Raw genomic sequence first — 21,119 nt, forward strand, 5'->3', positions numbered from 1 at the left:
AGAGGTAAAGACCTATAAGGTCATTGCCCTGCAAATGTAGGCTTGTCCCCCCACGATACATATGTCAGTTCCATAAATCCCTGAAAATAGGGCTTTATAAGGAAGCTGCTGACAGACGGTGTTGCTATAATAAATATGTGTGCTTATGAAAGCATGTATGAGTTGTCTCAGTGTGCTTAACTTACCAATAAAGTTATTTTACCAGTGCAGACCAGGAATAGAGTGGGGTATCACTCAGTTCTCTGAATATTTCCATAAAATCTGAGCTGAATCTCTTTCATTTATTGTCTGAAATATATAAAAGAAAATCAGATGCACAGTCTTCAAAAAAATGATGTTCCTGAAGCTAATATAAAGCAGTTGATATCCATAAATACGATATTTAATACATTAAAGCATAGAAGACAAACAAATCCCTGTCTTTATGCCCTCCAATCAAGCTGCATATGATCTAGAACCAGAAATCACATAGTAGAATTCACATGATGCTGTACGTAAGAAAATATTATCTATAGAAAAGTGCTCAGTATGATGGGAGCCAGAGAAGATTTCCTTGGCCATAGACCCTGCTAACCTGGCTACACAGGTGCTGAACTGGAAGTTTATAGTTATACTAGTAAAAAAACTTAAGCTTAAAAGCCATCCTTGTAGTCATCTGCACAGTTTAACTGTGTATGTGTTAGCATGCTCCCTGGCCATTTCAGACCACACCAGTGAGCACTCTCCCAAAGAATGCCTACCACCCTTTGGAGGATAGCGTAGCAGAGAGGCCATTGTCAGCAGGCAATAAAAACATGATTTTCTGGGACAGAGGAGGAATAGAGAGTTTAATGTGAGGAAACCACAATGCTTTGCTATATATAGTGTAGAATTTTACCACATAACCACAGGTGATTGACCCCTGAAGACTGTCCTTACTGTATGTAACTGCTGTAGATTCACTGCCTCACGCACAAAGCTTCTTGTATTTTTACAGTTTTCTCTATTACTCACCCAGAATCGACATGGAACAAATTTCAACCCTTAATAAGCAGTATTAGAGAAGCTGAAACCCAGTTAGTGCTGTATGTTCTTCAGCTTGACTCAAGACTTGCACTGAGACCAACATGGTAGCTCTGTAAATCATGCCAGAACGGTACCATATTTTAATCTTAAAATCCATTTGAAAGTCTATTTGTAAAGATGGGGAGTCATTAAAGCTAAAAATACACCCATAATGCTAAAGATAATATACTTGGCTCATAATCCTCAGCACCATGAATAACATGGCTTTTTCCAGTCACTTACAGAATGTGCCAGGCAGAATTACTGCCTCTACTGCATGCCCTGCATGCCATGCTTCAGATGTAGGTTATGGCATCTCAGAGGAAAACAGGGCTGAGTTACATTGTCTGGACTCATGGACCACTTTTTGATACATATATCAATATTATGCTTAATATTGTTTTGCAACAGTTTCAGAATAATTCCCAGTCTTAAATTAATATATGTCCTCAATATATTTTTGAGATGAGTCTGTACTACATCTGCATTTTTTGTTGATGGAGGACTGAGACCACTTAAGCATGAAATTTATCTCAAGTCTTCTGAATTATTGCCTAGCCTCTCTTCCTTCTTAATGTTCCTACATGTCCATGGGACAACTCAGAAAATTCCTGGCATAGTAAAAATATAACAAACACAAAGCATCTAAAGAGACTATGTGCTTGAACACGATGAAATAGTAGAGGTGTGTGGTTTGGCTTGTGGAGATCAACACTCAGTTTATGTCTTTCAAGGGCACCATGTCCTACACGATAGGAGTTTGAGGGAAAGCAGTTTAAGAGAATTATGAATGTCAGCTGTGTTACAAATGTACAGCCTGTACTTCTGTTAGTTTATTTTACCTTGTGCACTGTGGTACAGGTTCCTTTTAAAGCTTGGGATGATAATTAGATCTCTTTGAATAACAGAACCAATTAGTCATGAACAATTTATCCTACGTTTGGTACAAATCAATCATCAAATGAATTCAACAAATACTGTTTGACCAGCTTTTACAGCTGGTTGACTAATAAGAAAATTTATTCACTGAACATATTAAGGGACAAAAATGCCCAAATCCGTGAAATAAACCTTTAGGAAATTATTTGCTTAACTGTAATAATAATATGTGAAGAACCTAGTTTGGATTATTCTCCCTAAAGCACTATAAGTGGAAAATTCAGAGTGATAAATAGGTAGACTTTGTATCCTGGACCTAGAGGATCAAGCAATAACTTGATGAGCAGAAAAAGAAGCATCACAGATCATATACCAAATTTTGTTCTGGTTTTCTTGCATTGTCCTAATGTATTTTCAGTGTCTGCACCTTTGCATTAAGAAAATGCTCTTAGTCAAGTACATTGTCTTGAGTCTGTTACCAGTCACTGTAGCTGAGAAGAATGTTTTTCCCAATTCTGTGCATTTTTTTAAATGTATTCTTGAGAAAGAGGGGATTATAACAAGAAATTCTTCCAACTGTATTTTTATTGTGGATGGAAATGAAGTAAAGTCATAAGGTTTATTAAACTCTAGTGGCAGAGGATATCCTTTCTTCACTTCCTTCTGGAAAGTTCTTAATCACATACTGATCACCGGAGTTGTGTTAATAGTAAGGAAATTCCTTCTTTTCTTAATTCCATATTAAATTATCAGAATTTGGAGGATTTTTCCTTTCTGTAGGATAGACATAATTTGGGTTTTCAGAGCATTTTACCAAATCAATTATTTCTATAGCAGAATGTTATGGACTGTTATGTTCTGTTATAGCAGAAGTTATGGACCTTGCTGAAGCCTGTTTTCTCTTTCTACCCTTGGCCTATAGTTTCATTTTCTGAAAACTGAACTACTTCAGTCTAACATATTTTAATCTCTTTAAAGTGTATCTGTTGCTAGCTTAATGGACTGTTATATGTAGAAAGGCAAATTAGATGATGATCTAATGACCCAAACTTAGTCTGTATAATATTACGAAGTATGTTCCTCATTGCTCATTATCTCTTTTGATCTGGAAGCAGAAAATTATATGCCTAATTACTTCACATAGAATTGTGTACTTTACCCAATACTTGGCTAGTCTGGACTAATGTCTTCTGAGGTGTGGTTTGAGGTTCTTTTTACTTTATTTGGGTAAATAGGGTAAAATCCTTCCTGAGAATTGGAAATTTATTTGTTCTGTGTTTATGAGTGACTGCAGGACCAAGAATAGAATCAGTAATTAGGACCCCACAGGCCTACTTCAGATGATATTAAAAAAAAAAAAAATTACCTAAATGCCTCAAATAAGAGTACATTTTGGTTTCATACACTCTAGAAGCCTATCAAATTTGGTATCGTACAAGCAATAATACTAAGAAGCAAGACCTCAGAATTAGGAATACCCTACATTATCATTCTTCCAAGAAGCATGAATAAAGAATTCTTCATGTATTCTTAATACAGTGTGTGGATAATAGCCACCTAAATTAGAGAAAAACACAGCAAAATAAACAAAACTATACTAAACTAAACTAACTGAAATAAGAAACCACTCAACTCATCCCCAACTGTCCAAAATCTAAAAGCAGGAAAGAAAATACTTGAATGGGGACTAATGAAAAAAATTAAAATGAGATTCAAGTAGTTAGGTGTGGAAGAGCAATGAGATTTCACATTTTATGAGCTTTCTAGGAATTGAATATTGATGCTTTTCTGTCATTTTTAACGAAAACCATTAATACATAAAATCTTACCGTGGAGCTTTAGAAATTGATTTTGTGAAAATTGAGGAAATACTTGAATACACAGGTTATTTCTTTTTTCTCCTCTGTTATGCACTCAAACTAAGGAATAGGATTTATTGAATTACCAAAAAAAGAAAAAAATTTGTGAGGAATCGGCTTTCAAAAGTATTAGTAATGTATTATTGTCTTACTACACACTGAAATAGCCCTTTTGCCTAAAGTGAATTTTCCTCTACATGTCTTTTGCATGCTCTAGTTTGGAAGAGATTTGAACTACACTCATAAATAAGGATGATGAAGACTAAACCTGTTATCAAGAAACTTTGCTCCTGAAAGACATCTCCCACAGTATTAGAAAATCTCTGCTAATACAGACCCTTTTATAAAGTATAGTTTTGTTTATAAACCTGTGTAGCGCAGTTTTCAAGCCTAGATGATGAAATTTATATTTAGTTTCTGTGATAAAAGTAAGGCAGTATTTTAATAGAATCATAGAATGGCTTGGGTTGAAAAGGATCTTAAAAAACATCTAGTTCCATTCCCCTTGCCATAGGAAAGGTGCATTTCAGAAGATCAGGCCCTTCAAAGCCCCATCCAACCTGGCCTTGAACACCTCCAGGGACAGGGAATCCACACCTTCTCCAGGCAACTTGTTCCAATGCCTCACAGTAAAGAATTTCTCCCTAATATCTAATCTAAATCTACCCTTTGAACAGTTTGAAGCTGTTCCCACTTGTCCTGTCACTACATGTTCTTGTAAAAAGGTACTGGAAGGTTACTATAAGATCTTTCTAGAGCCTTCTCCCCAGCTGAATAATCCCAACTCTCTCAGCCATTCCTCATAGAACTGGTTCTCTACCTCTCTGATCATCTCCATAGCCCTTCTCTGGACTCACTCCAACAGGTCTATGCCCTTCTTATGTTGGGGGTCCCAGAACACAGTTCCGCTTTTGGTGATATAACAACTAATATAACATGCATGCATTCTTGCAAAATGGGCTGCTTTTTATCAGAAAGTCAAAAAAAGTAAAATATCTCTTAACTCTTGGGAGTTAGGAAGTAAAAATCTACATATGAATTACCACATTGATGTCAAAATATTAGCACTTACAGAGGAGCATGGGAACTTATGCAGGTGAATCTTTACATACCAAACTAATAATATAGCCATAAAAATGCATTTCTGCTGCTTCTGCTCATACTATAATTTTGTTTCAACTTTTTCCACAGCAGTGTTATTCACAATTTTGCAAGTGCTTGGCTAAAATATAATTTGATAAAAAGAGCTTTGAGGTGAATGATGATTTGCTCAGCTGCAGCTCATTAGAGATGATTTTGTTTTTCCAAATTATATTACAAGGGCAGCATACCAGCCTGTCCATATACTTCTCACTGAAATGACTGCTGTACTCTGAGGAATGAAAGGCTTCCTACTAAAAAATTTACAGCTCCTTTTTTTTTGCTAGTTTAGTGCTTCATTTCTTTTCATATAGCCACAGAGCAAAGCAGCCAGGCTTAGTTTTATACATTTGAATGCAGATGCCTCAAAAACAACATTTTTCTTCTTCCTCAGTCTATACTTATATTGGTATATGCCAGCTATTCCTCTTCACCTTCACAGATTTTGGTAGGCAGGGGTGCCAATATATGATCTGCTTTCCTTTCCTTGATTCCCTTGCAAGGCCAGAATTTGCAGCTCTGTTTTGTCATTTCTGTTATCTTGTCTGGAGAATGACAAACTTTTATCTCATCAGAGAGCAACTGATCAAGAGATAGTGCAGGCAACAGTTTTCTCCTGCCTCACTAACATTTTCCCATTTTACACAGAAGAAGATAAAAAGTTAAGGGAAAAAAAGCTAGTCACTGTTGACTTGATGGTGAGGGCACTCTACAGCTACCTGAAAGAAGGTCTCTTCTCCCAGGCAACAAGTGACAGGATAAGAGTAAATGACCACAAGTTGCACCAGGGAAACTTCAGACTAGATATTAGGAAAAGTTCTTCCTGGAAAAGATTGTCAACCTCCAAACCCTGGAGGTATTTAAAATACATATAGATGTGGCACCTGGGGACGTGGTTTAGTGCTGAAATAACAGTTGGACTCAGTTATACTAAAGGTCCTTTCCAACCTAAACAATTCTAAATAATAAATAACTCTATGATTCTGTGATCTTGTCAACATGTACATGCACCTCAGTCTTAGAGACACTATACAGTAGGAGAAAACATTTGTCTACTTTTCTACACAAGCACATCATAACTTAATTCAACCTCAGGAGTTCCTTTTCATCCTTTCTGCTTTTGAATATCTGTTTTTTAATAGCCAACCAATCCCATTTGTTAAATTAAAAGTCCCCACTATCATTTCAGGGTCCATAATATTTTTTTCCATATCTGGAACATACACATTTACCAAAGATTAATAAGTGTGTTAAATTAAATGTGCTCCTGTGTTTGCTGCTGCTGCTGTGTCTTCTGCAGTAGTGAGCAACTGAGTGTTCCCTGATCACATTGATAATCCCAACCAACCAACCAATACTGCAGCCACAGATGAACTTCACTAAGGTATGGCCAGAGGTAAAACAACAGAAAGCCATTTAAGAGCTTGGTAAAGAAAAATTTCATCTAATTTTCCCTTAAAGTCTACCAGAACTGCTGGAACCTCCACTCCAATTGACTGTGGCAATGACTGCGAAATGACTGCAAGAGTTTGGCTTGGCAGCAGGAGACAAAGAAATGGTCACAACATCTTACACCTACAATTATTCCCTTGCTTTTTGTTCACTACTTCATTTGCTGCAATCCTCAATATGGTTTATTAAGTACATGAGGGTCAAAGGATTTTTCTCTTTCCCATTACTTTATGCTGCATGCCCATGCAGAGATTAGGACTCCCAAATAATGATAATTTCCTTGAAAAGAACTTTTTGGTTATTCTTGCAAATAAAAGTGAGCGTCATAGAAATGACTGTATGGAGGCAAAATGATATACGTATAGAAATTGGTTAGAATCAAATAAGCATTTCAGTTTAAGCATTTATCAGAGCTTTATGGTTTAGGGACATATACTTACAAGGATGACCATGTAGCATAAAAAATGAGAGACAGCTCATTTGTAGTACATCCTTTTGTGACCTGTAGCTTCAGCCATTCAGTCACTATGGAGAACCAGGAGATTTTACCCCAAGCAATGTTATGTCTGTCATAAAATGAAAACAACCCTCTCAGAGTCGTCATTCTCTTTTTCCTCTCAACTCTTGCTCTTGTCAGGTTGCATTATACATAGGTAACACAAATCTTTAAGGCATGCCCTCTGGTTAAAACCAGAAACAACAGTAACAACAACAAGATCTCTCACACAACATGCCAACGTGAGCAGGATTTAATCACAGATAATTGGAACATTTAAGAGCAATGCTTAATAAAATAATAATACTAGCCTTGGTCAACAAACATAAAAATGAATACAAGAAAAAAGTGATCTGTTCAGTTATTATTCAGTCCTAATCCTGAGACTCATTTGTTATTCTACTGAGAGCAGTCTTATTTATATAAAATATCCATTAAAATGTTTTGTTGGATCCATGCACAAATCAAAATACTGAAAATGTGTAATTACTTTCTGTTACCTATTTAGTGATAATAGCTCAAGGATTTGAATTGAAAATATTGATGATGATGAATATGAGGATGATGATGTTGATTAAAAAAAGGAATTATGTAATGGGCTAAAGTGGTAAAAAATCTCTTGAATAGCATAGTAGGAGTCTTCCTGTAAAAGAGGACAGAGGAAAAAAAGATACAGAAACAGTGGAGCATTCCTCTGAGCTGTTCACACTCTTCTAAAAACATTTTTGACCTCCACACATACTAGATTTTTTTTCAAAGATTCTTCTATAAACCTGATCACATATGGAAGAGCACATGCAATTTCATCTGTGCAGATATTCAGTTTGCCTGAGATTAATTTCTAAGACAGCAAAGGATTCTGTGTAAATAATCCACCTTCTTTTCTCTAAAACCAAATCCCTATTTCAGGGAAAATTTTGCTTAAAAATATTTGGAAGTATATGACAGTGGCATGACTGTTTCAATATAATGAAGTGATCCTAATTTTTTTTCCATCTATATACATTTTAAATAAGTTCCCTAAAGCATTAAGTTGTAGTGGTTTCAGCTGAGTGCACAGAGGCACAGATTGATGCACAGTTTCTGCAAAAACTTGGTTCAGAAGATTGCACACCATGAGTGTATGAATGCAGGTAGGCTGAAGTTCAATTTCAGGGCACTCCTTAAACTTTGACTTTTCTGGATGGGATAAGTTATAGGAGGCTTTAGTTTCGGAACATTTGTAGGGATGTGTTACAGAGTTACAGAACTGAAAGGAAATTCATGAGACCATCCAGCCCAAACTTGTGTCCTATCAGAATCAGCTATGCTTGTGTTGTTGTAGCTTTTTTTCCTAGGCTTTTATCAAGGCCTCCAGTATGGAAGTCTGCATAGTGTGTTCAGGTAAACTGTACATAATTTCCTTTGCAGTTGTAAAGTTTTTCTTAATTTATATCCTTAATCTTCCCTGACATAATGTATACAAATTACTTTTTCCCTTTACTGCTGCACACAAAGGGAATATATGATTGCCTTCTTCTTTGCACAAAATGTTTATTTAATAGTGTATTATCATGACTGAAATTGAGACTACTAACTAATTTCACTGATGAAAAAGTGGAAAATTACTTTGTATTGCTTGAGGCACTTCCTTCATAAAATACTGAATATATAGAAAACATCTCTTGCATGACATTAGGTTATAAATATTTGAATGCATACCTGAAGATGCATAGCCCTATCTTTAGACCTTACTCTGTTTCTTTTAAAAGATGGATGAAATTATATTCTCAAACACTGAAACAGCCTGAAAATAGACAAACAGAGTGTAAATAATTTATTATATTGAGGGAAAATAAAGTTCTGTGCCAAGCAGTTAAAGGATTGTCTATTGACTATCAGAAAAAAACAGCCTGTAATGAAGATTTTGTCAAATACGAACAACTTTCTTACAATGACATCATATTACAGGTGTGGTGTGAATATTCTTACAATTTCTATATCTAAAGAGCACTATATTTTACAAAATATTAGTCTTGAGTTCTGAAGCAAAGTGATTTGCAGATTATGAGGAATTTCAGGATATATTTTTATTTCCAATGATCTTTTCTCGCTTCTTTGTAGGGCTTACTGATTTGGGTTCTTATAGTTCCCCCTTCCATAAAATGTGTTAATGACATCATTAGTAATACCTGGCCATGAATCCAACATCATCTTAAAAAATAATGAAAAATGGTTAGTGGTTTAGTTACTCTTCAAATTAATGATACTTTTCAGTCTTTTATAGGTTTCTGGAGGGTTCATTGTTTTCTGTCTTTTTAAACTACATCTAGCTGTTAAGTCTGCAGTAATTACTATGCGGTAATAAATTGTACTCCAATGCCAACAGCCTAGGAGATCTGACTTTGTAGATAGGCATTTTTATTATATCATACTTTCTGATAAATCGGGGCAAAAAGGCAGCTGGACCCTGAGTCAAAGTCCACTTAAACATTTCAGTAATTTTTCAAGTATGCAGCCACACAGTGCAGGCTGATAGTGGCTGGGCTGACAACTGAAGTGTCAGCTTAACAGCTGCTTCATTTCACTATCTCTCGGCTCATAAACTTTATTTTTAATGAGCCTGCCTGTAGGACCACTAAAAAATGACCTTCACACAGGGCCTGGAGTGGTGACCAAAATAGATTTCTTGGGCAGTGCATAATATCACAGTGACCATAGCACAGAAAATAAGCAGTATGGTGAGAAAGATGTTGTACTAACTACTGATGAGAATATTCTGTATTTTCATACAGAAAGATTATTGTGATAGCTGTGCAATAATTCACTGCCTTCGACTTATACTAATCTGAACATCTTCAGTGGCTTTAATGGTATTGTGTCAGTTTACATCAACTGATTGAATGGCCTGTGATTTTAAAGTTGTGTTTAGGAGTTGTAAGCTGTCTTACAACAAGAAAATACATTACATAATAAACAGATAATAAGGGGGCTGTTAATTTTTCCCTGCACATTGCTTGCTGGTCTTAGAAAAAAGTTCTCTTTATTAACTCTAATTTTCACCTTTTTTCTTAGCTAAACGCATTACAACCTTCTGTTTTGCTGTGCTGTTTGTAAGGATATGCTGCTAGTCTAACTTGAAGCACTGTGGGTCTGGAGAGGTAGCTAGGGATTGGGAAAAAGGACCTCCATGTTGGAGTATGAGAGGATGAAAAGAAAGGTGCTCTTGGAGCTGTGTATGAGGGGTGTGTATGAGGGAGAAAGGATCCTTGAGCTGGGAAATCAAGCTTTCTGGGTATGTAATTTAACAAAAAAAGAGTTCCAAACTGAGTTGTAGTTTTTAAGAGCCAGTAAATTTTGATATACTTGAAACAACTTCATCACAACCCTGGCTGCTTTTGAAGCAAGTGTAATAACTTAGTCCTGTGACACTGTGGGCACTTGCTAGACCTTTTTTATCATTGTGTCCTAAGAGCAACCAAAATGTCTTCCTGAAAGCACTAAAGGCCATACCACAGCTCCCGCTTCTGCTCTTAGAGATCTGCAAAAAAAACAGAGCCTTACTTGTTTGAAAGTATTAAAACTTGTCAAAAGTAGGATAATTTCAATTTATAATTTGCATTCCTAAATCAGCTGAGCCAAGACTTCTGCAGGCTTCGTATGTCCCAAAACCATCAACAACTTAGCCCCTGGCATCTTTAAAATGTGAACTTAAAGCCCTGCAGGAGCACGAAAAACAAATGGGAGGTGAACATACAGATGAAGCAGAAGGAAACAAAATAATGCACTACAAAATAACTTGCTGAATAGTTCAACAGCCTTCCTACCAGTGTTTATACAGATGTAACAGGACAGCAGTTTTTATGAGGACTGATCAATTGCTGTTATTACTGATATTAAAAGAACATCTTTTTTCTCTCTTAAACCCTGCCTTCAAGTTGTGTGATGCCTTTCCCACAGGCCGTTCTGAGGCACACGTTAGATTTGGGAGTTCAGCTATATGGACTATCTTTTATGTCTTTTGAGCTTGACTAAAGGTACATTCAGTATTGTTAATCCTCAAAATCTGGAAATATGTTCTGGTGCAAGGAACAGGTGTATGAGTTACAGCAAAAGTTCTACTCTTCAGTGTTACTGTGCTGGCTGATGCTCTTTTCACTTGCTACTGAGACACAATGTGTGAGCAGACAAATGGCAACATTTCACAAGAAAATTTTCTCAGCAAAAATGCACAAATCAAGTTCATGTTTGCTTTTACTTGTTCCCAAGAAAGTAGTTCATAATGTTATGTGTACAATATCAGATTCCTGAATTTACTGAAATTAATTTCCTTCCTAAATTCTCACACCTTTTTATTCAGTATTATTTTCCTACACAATTATGTCCAAAATCTTCTAAAAGGAATAGAAACTGCATTAAATTATTTCTGCAAGCAAGCTTCTTGCCTGATTAGGTATTGCAGGATTCTGAAGACTAAGGGAGGTATTTCTGCTGAAATATTTGTTAAACAAACCAATCAGTTATCACTGATTTTTTTTTTCTAAATATTAATAATACTATTAACTTGTACCTCTGTACTCATGCTATAGCATAGATTCACTCCCTGTCCATGATACAGCAGGCAAGTATTCTCCCAGGTCTTCAGTATTTCTAGGATTTTGTCAAGGCACTGGTGGTCCATAAAAATCCCCAGCTGCTCTTAAAGATTATTTAAGAGCTTCCTCCATGGAGCAATCCTGAGGCAGCCACTTTGCCCAGCCCCAGCTGTGTGACATATATGTAGTTTATCTGATGAGTGGTTGAGAATGTAACCAAAATATGAACCAACAGCGCGAAAAAAACCCTACCCTGCTTAGAATTAGTATCAGAGGATGATTGCATTTTTTGAGTTGCTTTCAAGGGAGTTACTTTGGACCCTTTTGAACAGTTTTATTACATAGTGTTGCATTACTTTTTTATAATGAAGGCCTGCATATTGACACAAAGTGTCTGGGGAGATCTGGAAGTGGCAACAAGTATTTTTACATTTTTACCTTCTACATCACCACCCTGTTATCACCGAATCATCAAGGTTGGAAGAGACTTTCAGTATCATCTAGTTCAACTGTATCTTACATTAGTAATTTTTCCCTCCATATGTCAGTAATAAGGCAAGTTAAAAAGCAATTGAAGATACATTTTTAAGGATCATGACTTTTTTTTTTCCAGTTTCATAGTATTTTCAGCCCTCCTGCTTAGAATAAGGTCTGTCTTGGCTAATTATCTTTAGCTAAAAACCTTCAAACTCAGGATATTTTATGATTCTATGATATTCTAGTTTTTGAATTCAGAAGAACTTGTGCTTTTATACTTAAATTATAAGGTATATTTAAAAATAGGTTGTTTAATCCATATGCTCTTTCTTTTAGCCTTGTCTGGCCTTGTCCTGTCTTTGTGATACTCTATGGATCTTCCTGGGATGCTGAGTCAGCTTTTAGAATTAACCAGATGCACAAGTTCAGGTTCTAATCAGGAGGGTACTTCTAGCATATTTGTTTTGGATCACTAGCCCTGAACACATTGGCTGGAAGAGCTCCTGCTAAAGTATGCTCTTTTGGCTGATACACAGGAGCTAGTAATAATTAAACTTGCATTTCCTGGAAAAAGCAAACAGGATTGTTCCAAGTTAACACCTTTGTGCTACTGCTACAGAAGAGAGCACCATAACCAGCTTCCAACTAAACCACCTCTCTTGCACTGACTAGCCAAGCTGGGCTGGCAGAGGTGAAAGGTCTACTCTCCTATAGTAAATCAGATTATAACAAGTACTGCCTTAGCATTTATTCCTTTCAGAGGTCTCAGTTGTTAAATGAGGGGCAGCTGTGGCTGTACAGATGTTCTTCTGAGGAAGGGCAGTTCCTTGCTGCATCATGACAACAAATTAAAGCTGCAGTCCAGCCCATGGAGTTTCAAGAAGCAAATGTGTGAACCACAACAAATTCAGAAGCTTTTGGTATAAAATCAATGATGCTCTGATAAAAATAATATTTCTATCACTGTAGACTACTACTTTGTCTTATCTTTAATGGCACTTTTTTTTTTTTTTAACTGGTTTTAACATGTAATGTTTTGGCTGTGTTTAGAATTTATCATACATTTTTCTCAGTAAAGTAGGTTCTGATAATAGGTTGGTTTTTTTTTTTCCTTTTGGTACAGATTAAAGAGCATCTTGCCAAGGGTCAGAGGATGTTGGCTGGTGATGGCATGTCCCAAGTAACCAAGACACTATTGGATTTAACGCAGAGGAAAAACTTTTATGCTGGGGACCTTCTAATTTCTGTGGAAATTCTCAGAAATGTTACAGACACCTTTAAAAGAGCAAGTTATATCCCTGCATCTGATGGGGTGCAGGTAAGAGAAACATTGTAAAGGTAATTTTTCAGTTGATGGAGTTTATGTCTGCATATTGCAGTATACTGCATGGCAACTGGTTTGCCCACAGAGGAAACAAAAGTCTTCCACATGATAGACATCAGCATTCTTCACATAAAACTAAGATCCAAGTGTAAAATTGGAAGAAGACTCAGCTACATTTAATAAGACAAATATCCAAACCAATGCAGCAGGTGAAAAATGTAAAATGCTTTCTTTGTAGCATTTCAGTATCTTTGTCTTTCAAGGTTTCTATCAATTGATAGGTGGTGTTGGTAATTTTTGGCACTAAGCATTTTGCTAGTGTTCTTTGTTCCAGTTCATTTCAGTTCTAAACTAGTTCATTTCAGTTCAAAATCCAACCACATTGTTATGTAATTCTGGCATTGATTCTTCATTTCAGATAAATGAAGCTTATTAAAAGTGCACAGAAGTGATGGACAGGGCATTTTATATAAATTTTCTATTTTACATGTTAGATTAAGTCTTCTTGTGCAAGAGGACAAATAAAATTCTGTCAGAGCTAAAACAAATATAATTATTTCTACATAATGGGCTGGACAACTCTTACTTAGGACTTCTGGATAAAGATATTGTTTTCATCTTATATCTGAAAATTTTAGACAGTTTTCAAAGATTGTAGACTACTGACAAAGAATACTAAGAAGGCAGATGTGTATAATATTTATGAAAAAGAGAGATTAATGATCATTCATAAATTACAAATGAAGTTATTAATGCAGGTCATGTATATGTATCTGTGTAAAGGTAAGCATAAATTATAAATACAATTCAGAATAGAATCATGCAGATGAAGGGAGATATGTTGGAAAAGACATTTTTTCACAGTTTATTTTTCAAGACTTGCTATTATATTTTCACTTTTCTAGTTTTTCTGTGCACAAAGAACAATTAAGTTCCACAGTAAAACGGACATATCTTGTGTTGGCCTGTAGCCAGCTGAAAGTATTTTTTTAAAACAAATCTTTTCAAAAAGTATGTTTACTGAGAAATTTTTTTTTTTTTTGAGAGTCAGTATCTGTTCAGTAATAGTTTTACTATTAAGCACGATGTAATACACTGAAAATTTTCATGCAGTCAAGAGTCTGTTAGCCCAATGTGACTTCTTTGTGGTTCACAGGCACTAAAAACTCTTTATTAAAATTGAGTGAAATCTTGAGTGATTTTGTCCATTGGCCTAGCAGATCAGGTCATTTGCAGTTTACATATGTTAGAGAGAATTTGATTCTTTTCCCACTGATGATAGTGCCAAAAGTTTTGCTTCATTCTGCAATGTAGAGCTGTTTCCAAAATTCTAATAGTCCTCAGGCATAACTTGCCAATGTTATTAAATATTTTTTTAAGAATTTTAATAAGTAATGTAGAAATTAAGAAATTAAAAATATAACAATTGGTAAGCCATATTCTGAAGGATTTCTCAAACCAAAGAAAAATAACTGTATTTCAGTATTTGCATGCCTAAATACAAAGAGTTCTTTAATCCCAGTTTAAAAAGACACTCAAATTCCAAGTCAGAAAAAATAAAAGTATCAAAAAAGAAAAGAAAAAGAAAAAAGAACAAACATCAAGCTAAGGTAAAATTAAAAAAAAAAAACAAACAGTGGACAGTATTCAGGAAAGTAAGTGAAATCAGACTAAAATATGTGTTTGGCCCAGGGGATATATTAAGAAAGGTTCCTTTTACTGACTTCTGATGATAGTGAAATCCTGGCTCAGTAGCAAAAGTTTAAAATTTACTATAAATTTCTGAGAAACATGGATTTTTCCATATGTAAACATATGTCATATTCTGCCATACTCTGGAGTATTGTATTTATTTTTTATTTTCATTAGGACATACTTTCATACTTCCTAGCTCATCATCAAAGTGAGTGACAAAAAGGTAAAAATTAAAATTGCATGAAAAGTCTTCTTTATGTAGAAGCTCTGTGTGATGTTCTAATTCCATTCTATACTTTAACTAGATAAAGAGTAGAATTTATTTGATGTATTTTTGTTTTTAAGAAATTATCAGAAATGCATGAATGAGGTTTAAAATCCCTAAAAGCCATAATTTATCATTTTGTGTGATGATGGAAAAGTAGGTTATGATGAATTATAGACAACAGGCTTTTTTTTAAGATCCATACAAAAACAACACTTGATTTATGACTGAGAAAGAAAAAGTATATATGTCTAAATATATTTGTTTCTTATACACTCCATCCATCTAGATGGTCCTTCAAATGACTACAATATCTGTTTTATATTAAGTATTAATATTCATGAATAGTGCAAGATTTGTGATTCAGAGACTCCATAACAAAATGAATGAACAGAAAAATGAGATAAAATTTGAAAATTTCCAGCTAATTCTCAAAAATGAAGGTGCTGCTGCCTGATGTGCTGCATTGAAAATGTCTCTTGTTTAGGCAGACAATTCCAAGAGCAAAATAAAGTTTTAAGGTATGCATATTTAGTGCCAAGGTATTTATTACATGACTCCTTTTATTTTGCATCTTTTAACTGTTTTTTGCAACAGTATCTATGCACACTTGAACATACAATGTCAGGAACAAAAATAAACATTTATGACACAGTTGAACAAGAAAGTGTCTTACATCAGTGACTGAGAATATCAGTACAGTAGCAGAAGATTGCAAGACAAGTCATTCAATTCTTCTGTAAGCAAGGTTTTTCATTTAATATAGGAATTCTTTAAAATACCCTCTGCAGGTTCACTGAGGCTATGAGATGGACACTGCACTTAGGTGAGAATGATTCTACCAGGAAGAAAATACAAATTTTAAATAAGCAAAATGAAAGCAACATTTTGAAATATTATCCAGAACTGGTCTGAAAGTGCTTGAACTTCCTTCTAAGGACAGGATGGCAGGAAAGTAACTGCATTTCAGGACAGAATGGCAAAGCAAGTTCTACAATCCCCTGATGCAGCAACCAACAGGAAGAAAGGTTTCTCCCCAAAGAAGTTAGAGCAGTCTAATCCCTTTTATATTAGCCATAGGGACTATTGCTGTGAGTCAGGGTTTAACAGGATTGTCCAATCCTTTTTCCCTCCACCTTCCCCCTCCCACACACATATTCACTATGCTGAAGTCCAAAAGTGGAGGTGACTTAAGGCTATCCATTAATTCCTCCTAGGGAGGAATTCTTCTCTAACTGTATAAAAGGATTTCTGACAGCTTTATGCCTGCAGAGAGGGTCAAAGAATTTGGACTGGAACAGAGAACTGCAGACATTGTATTACAGTAGAAAAAATTGAAAGGAAGGAAATTAAATGAGGAAAACATCGTTGTCCATTCCCAGCTGTAACTGGCATGATCATCAAAAATAAAAGGGCAAAAATAAAGGACTTCAAAATTTGGTTCTGGCTGTCCCAACACTTTCTATAGTGACCAGTTCAGTAATATGCAAGCCTGGCTATGAAAGAAAGAAGCTTGATTCTACAGGGAGGTCCAGTGTTTACTGCAGTAATTCCCTCAGATCACATCCATAATGCTTCTAAAATTTAGCCTTCACACCTGTCAATCATTTTACTAAAGGAGAACGCTGTTTCTTTCATGATTAATGCAATAAACAAGAGAGTAGTCAAAGTAGGACAAAGACTTTTTAACCCTTCCTCCCCTGTCACATTTTTTAAATACATCTCATATCTATTCATTATTGAAGCAGCAAATCCATTTGCTCATCTCCGTTTAATTCACAAAGCACTGGCATTGCTTTGAAAAATCACTTGGACTGTAAAACCTGCACACATCTCACCCTCCAGTGCTACCATAAATATGGCACCAACCAAGATTAGAAATAGAGAAAAAAAGATCCCAAGAAGAAATATATTTGTATTACTAAGTTCATACACCTAATTTATACTTCTTTGGCAAGTGCAAAAATATATATTAGGCAATTTATTGCTCATCTTTTGTTTGTGTCTGAGTCTAGCATTATTTATAAACTTTTCCACATATATTTCTGTCAATTATTGGTAATTTTAATTCTTTCTGTAACTAAAATAAATATAAAATTTAACTAATACATAATATTATTAGAAAAGCCATGTAATATATCATCTGCAAGAAACATTTCAAACTCCTGAATGCTCTTCATGCAATCTAGGCAACTCTCAGATAGATCTCATTAGACAGACATGGATACTTTTGCAATTAAGGCTTAGACTACAGGGGAATCAGTGTCTGCAGTGTAACGAAAAACTACCTTCAGAATAACTCTCTAGTATGATAAATTATCCCACACTGAGTTCCATGCAGCTGCTGCTAGATTGCTACCAATGCCCTAATAAGTTAAAGTTAAAATTTCCATCCACTGCATTTCTACAGTATTACACTGGAAGAGTTGAGAACTACCATGTTTGGAAAAGTGTTTTCCTTCAGGCAAAATCTTTCATAAGGCAAACTCTACCTAGCAGAAGTCTTTACCAAATTACAATGCCCTACAGTAAGTGTGATTATAGTGCCATGAAACTGGCATGCTTTGACCAATATAATTTATTTTACTTGGGGGACCAGTGAAGATATACATTTTTCATAGCTGAAGTTGCATTTACAGATTTGTGATTTGCCAACCTGGTTAAACAGGCAAATCCTTTGTAACAAATACCAAATGGAACTCCTTGCATTGTGGTTTATTTTGTTATGGAATGTCTGAAAGGGATTAAATGTATTCCAGGTATATAAGCAGTATGTAACTATATCTATTCTTCTTAACTTGACTGGAAATTCTTTAGTATTGCTGTGAATTGGATCAAATAATGAAAACATTTTTCTTTATTGTCCTATCATTAATTCCCATCTTGTCCAAATGCTTACTTAAATTTTCATAGGAGCTTGCTGAGCCATTTTGTTTCTTTTCATGAAGTTTGTGTGTTACTGAAACTTGTGGATATTTTGCTAGTGACCTCAGTGAGAGAAGAGTTGTAGCCTCATTAATGAACAGGATTATTTTGTCCAAATTCAGCAAAATTTCAGTCACCTCTCGAGTAAATTTGGTCAAGTTAAAGAAATTTCTATCCATGTGAATTTTATAGTTAGCATGGTTAACTTCCTAGTGGTTAGGCAAAGATAGATCCTCTTGCTTGTCAGGTGCTTAGTATTGGGACCAGGTTAGACTGGTAAAATGTTATTATAAAAAATATTTTTCACAAGTTTTCTTCAATTTTGCATCCTAAAATGTTTTACTTATATAGTTGTGAGACAGCTGAAATGTTGGTGATATCTCTAGTTTGAAATAAATGTCTTTTCAAGCATACCCACCACAGACTAATGTTGGAAGTTTTTTCCTTTCTAGTTTTAGTCATTGTGCAGTTGAACCCTTTGTACTTTCATTAATAGTGAGTTAAAGTTGCTTCTTACTTAAACCTTATTTAGGTCCTGTTTATTCTGCAAAATGCCTAAAAAGTAAGTGCAGGTGAGGTAGTGACCAGTAATCTGAGTTCCAGCAAGGTCACATTGTCGGTATTCCAGTTAAAGTTTTTGAAATTGTGGGGAACTTAATTGCACTCTTCAGCTAAGGTTACTGGAAACTACATGTATCTTTTATGAAGGAACAGAAAAATTATAATTGGCAGGCTGTAGAAAAAATTGACATTCTGCACAAAATGTGATACAGAGATGAGAACAGACTGTACAAATTCTTAGCTTTTAGGGATGAAGAAGTTGGGAATACAAATTGCTAGAGAGAGCAGACAAAATTAGAAAGGAGATTTCTCCACAAACATTTGGAGAAAAGTGATTTTTTAAATGTATGATTTGTATCTAACTGTTCTGCATTTTTTCCCTTATACTTAAATGAATAGGAGAATAAGAAAAAGGAGTTAACAGCTTAAGGTCAAAGAAACAGAAACTGCTTATTCCTTTTAAGTTGAAATTCCTAAAAGGATAGAGACAAGTGTGACATATAGAAGTAAGAAGCATCTGATTTGAAACTGTATTGACCAATGAAATGTCATTGAATGCCCTATATATGGTTATTAAGGATCATTTTCTCATTTTTGAATAGAAACATAAGACTGGAGACTGGTGCTTTCTTAAATGTACTTTGGTTTTTTGCAAAATCTGTAGTTGTCTAGTTTCTGGAATGAGAGCAATTTGTGAATAGAACACCATCACATTTAAAAGTTTAGCAAGTTTAAAATGGTTCTTGTTTCATAAGAAGTGGTACTATGGAACCTGATTATATACACAAGTATTAAAAATTTACCATAAAATATGTGCCCTTTTATCAGTCTAATGTATTATTTTGCTACTCTTCTACTGACAGAAAATAGGCTGCAGAGCTGTATCTGTAATAGGGAAAGGAAAGCCTTCTTGATGTTAGATTAAGGATGTGGTTGTTCATGTCTTTCAAATCATTTTACTTAGTCTTTCATTTAATTGATTTTTCAGAACTTCTTTCAAATCATAAGTAATCTATTAGATGAAGAAAACAAAGAGAAATGGGAGGATGCGCAACAGGTAAGATTTGACAAAATTTAATATATGTTTTCAGAAATCAGGTTAAAGATGCACCCTGCTGTAGTTGAAAGAAAATCCTAAGTGATAGAATATTTGGGAGAAAAATTGGTTGTTTTCAGAAAGGAGCAATTCCAGGACCCACCAGCTAATTTCATATATTGAAATTATATTTAGAATATAAGTTGCTTCTCTTGATAAAAATAGATTTTTATTAATATTCCATAGGATTATTCACTATGTCTTTGCTTTGGACATTGTGATGAAGTACATACAAAAGCTGAAAAATGCTACTGAGGGCTAGCTGCAATACTGCTTTTGTCAAACACAACACATCAGACCCCACCCAAAGACCTCATACAACACCCCTAAACAACTTACAGAAATGCAAACAGTAGACCTGTCATATAAGGTTGTATTTAGAAGAACAGTTGTCATCCTCAGGACTGAAAAGTTTCTGGTCTAGAAATTTTTATAAAATCAGAACGTTTAGCAAAAATCATGAATGTATGATAAAAGAGTTAAAATTCAAATACCGCCTCCTTTGTTTTTTCTTGGATACAAGAATTTCCTATATTTCCTACATGTGAACTTCTTGTACCAAGAAGTTACTGGACAACGTTAAGATTTGTGTTCTTGAACATGACCATAATACTGTCAGGTTTATTCAGGTACAAATAACACTGACAATGGGGATGAACTTAGTTATGTAAAGAGGAAAGTTTGTGGGGATGCTCAAAGGCAGGAAAACATTTCTTTATGGAGAAGGATTAAACAAAACAAGATACTTCAGAATGGAAAAGAGGAATACTTAATCTACTCATTTATGCTTCTTGTAAAATGACTAAAGGACATCAAAATAGTGGCAGATTCAGAATGAATACAGGACATACTTATTCTGTAGAAGGCTACCTTGCAGAACTTCTTACAACTGAAAGGACACAAGTTAAAAAGGTAAATAGGCAAATTTATGGAAGAAAATCCATGGTTTTGCATAAGGCAGTCTTTTGGCAAAAAAAGCTGGGCAAGACTTTCCAAGCAAGTATAACTATATTCCTGCCCCCTTATACTCCTCCTTAGTTATTAGCTTTTTGCTACTGTCAAAGGCAAGAAAATAGCTGACATAGATCTGTGCTCTACTCTTGTGTAGTCATTGTGACTGTGTTCTATAGATACTTGAACTTTGTTCACTTTTTGTGTCATTCCTAATAAATCACAAGGTACTTAAAGATCATTGAAGCTATTTACCCTCAGTTCTGTAAGTTCACGTTTATGATATCACTGAGAAAGGGAAGATCAGGTTTTTTCACTACTAATTCAAACCTTGCAGTAGGCACATGACACTGCAGCTGACCCAGTACAATTCAGCTGGGA

General features: G+C 35.0%; 1 protein-coding gene across 14 annotated transcripts in view; it reads left to right on the plus strand.

Annotated features, from left to right (window-relative positions):
• ADGRB3 (adhesion G protein-coupled receptor B3) overlaps nt 1–21,119 on the plus strand; it is a 448,324-nt gene that overhangs the window by 205,904 nt on the left and 221,301 nt on the right. For all 14 annotated transcript variants that reach the window (XR_013181240.1, XM_077174780.1, XM_077174786.1 and 11 more), the window contains 2 exons: nt 13,045–13,239; nt 19,680–19,748. Coding sequence is in view for 13 of the 14 variants with exons in the window: in XM_077174780.1 (XP_077030895.1) it covers nt 13,045–13,239; nt 19,680–19,748 (264 nt within the window). In the remaining variant the exon portion in view is untranslated. The remainder of the gene's footprint in view (nt 1–13,044; nt 13,240–19,679; nt 19,749–21,119) is intronic.

This window comes from Agelaius phoeniceus, chromosome 3, assembly GCF_051311805.1.
Source record: "Agelaius phoeniceus isolate bAgePho1 chromosome 3, bAgePho1.hap1, whole genome shotgun sequence".
Taxonomy (NCBI): Eukaryota; Metazoa; Chordata; class Aves; order Passeriformes; family Icteridae; genus Agelaius; species Agelaius phoeniceus.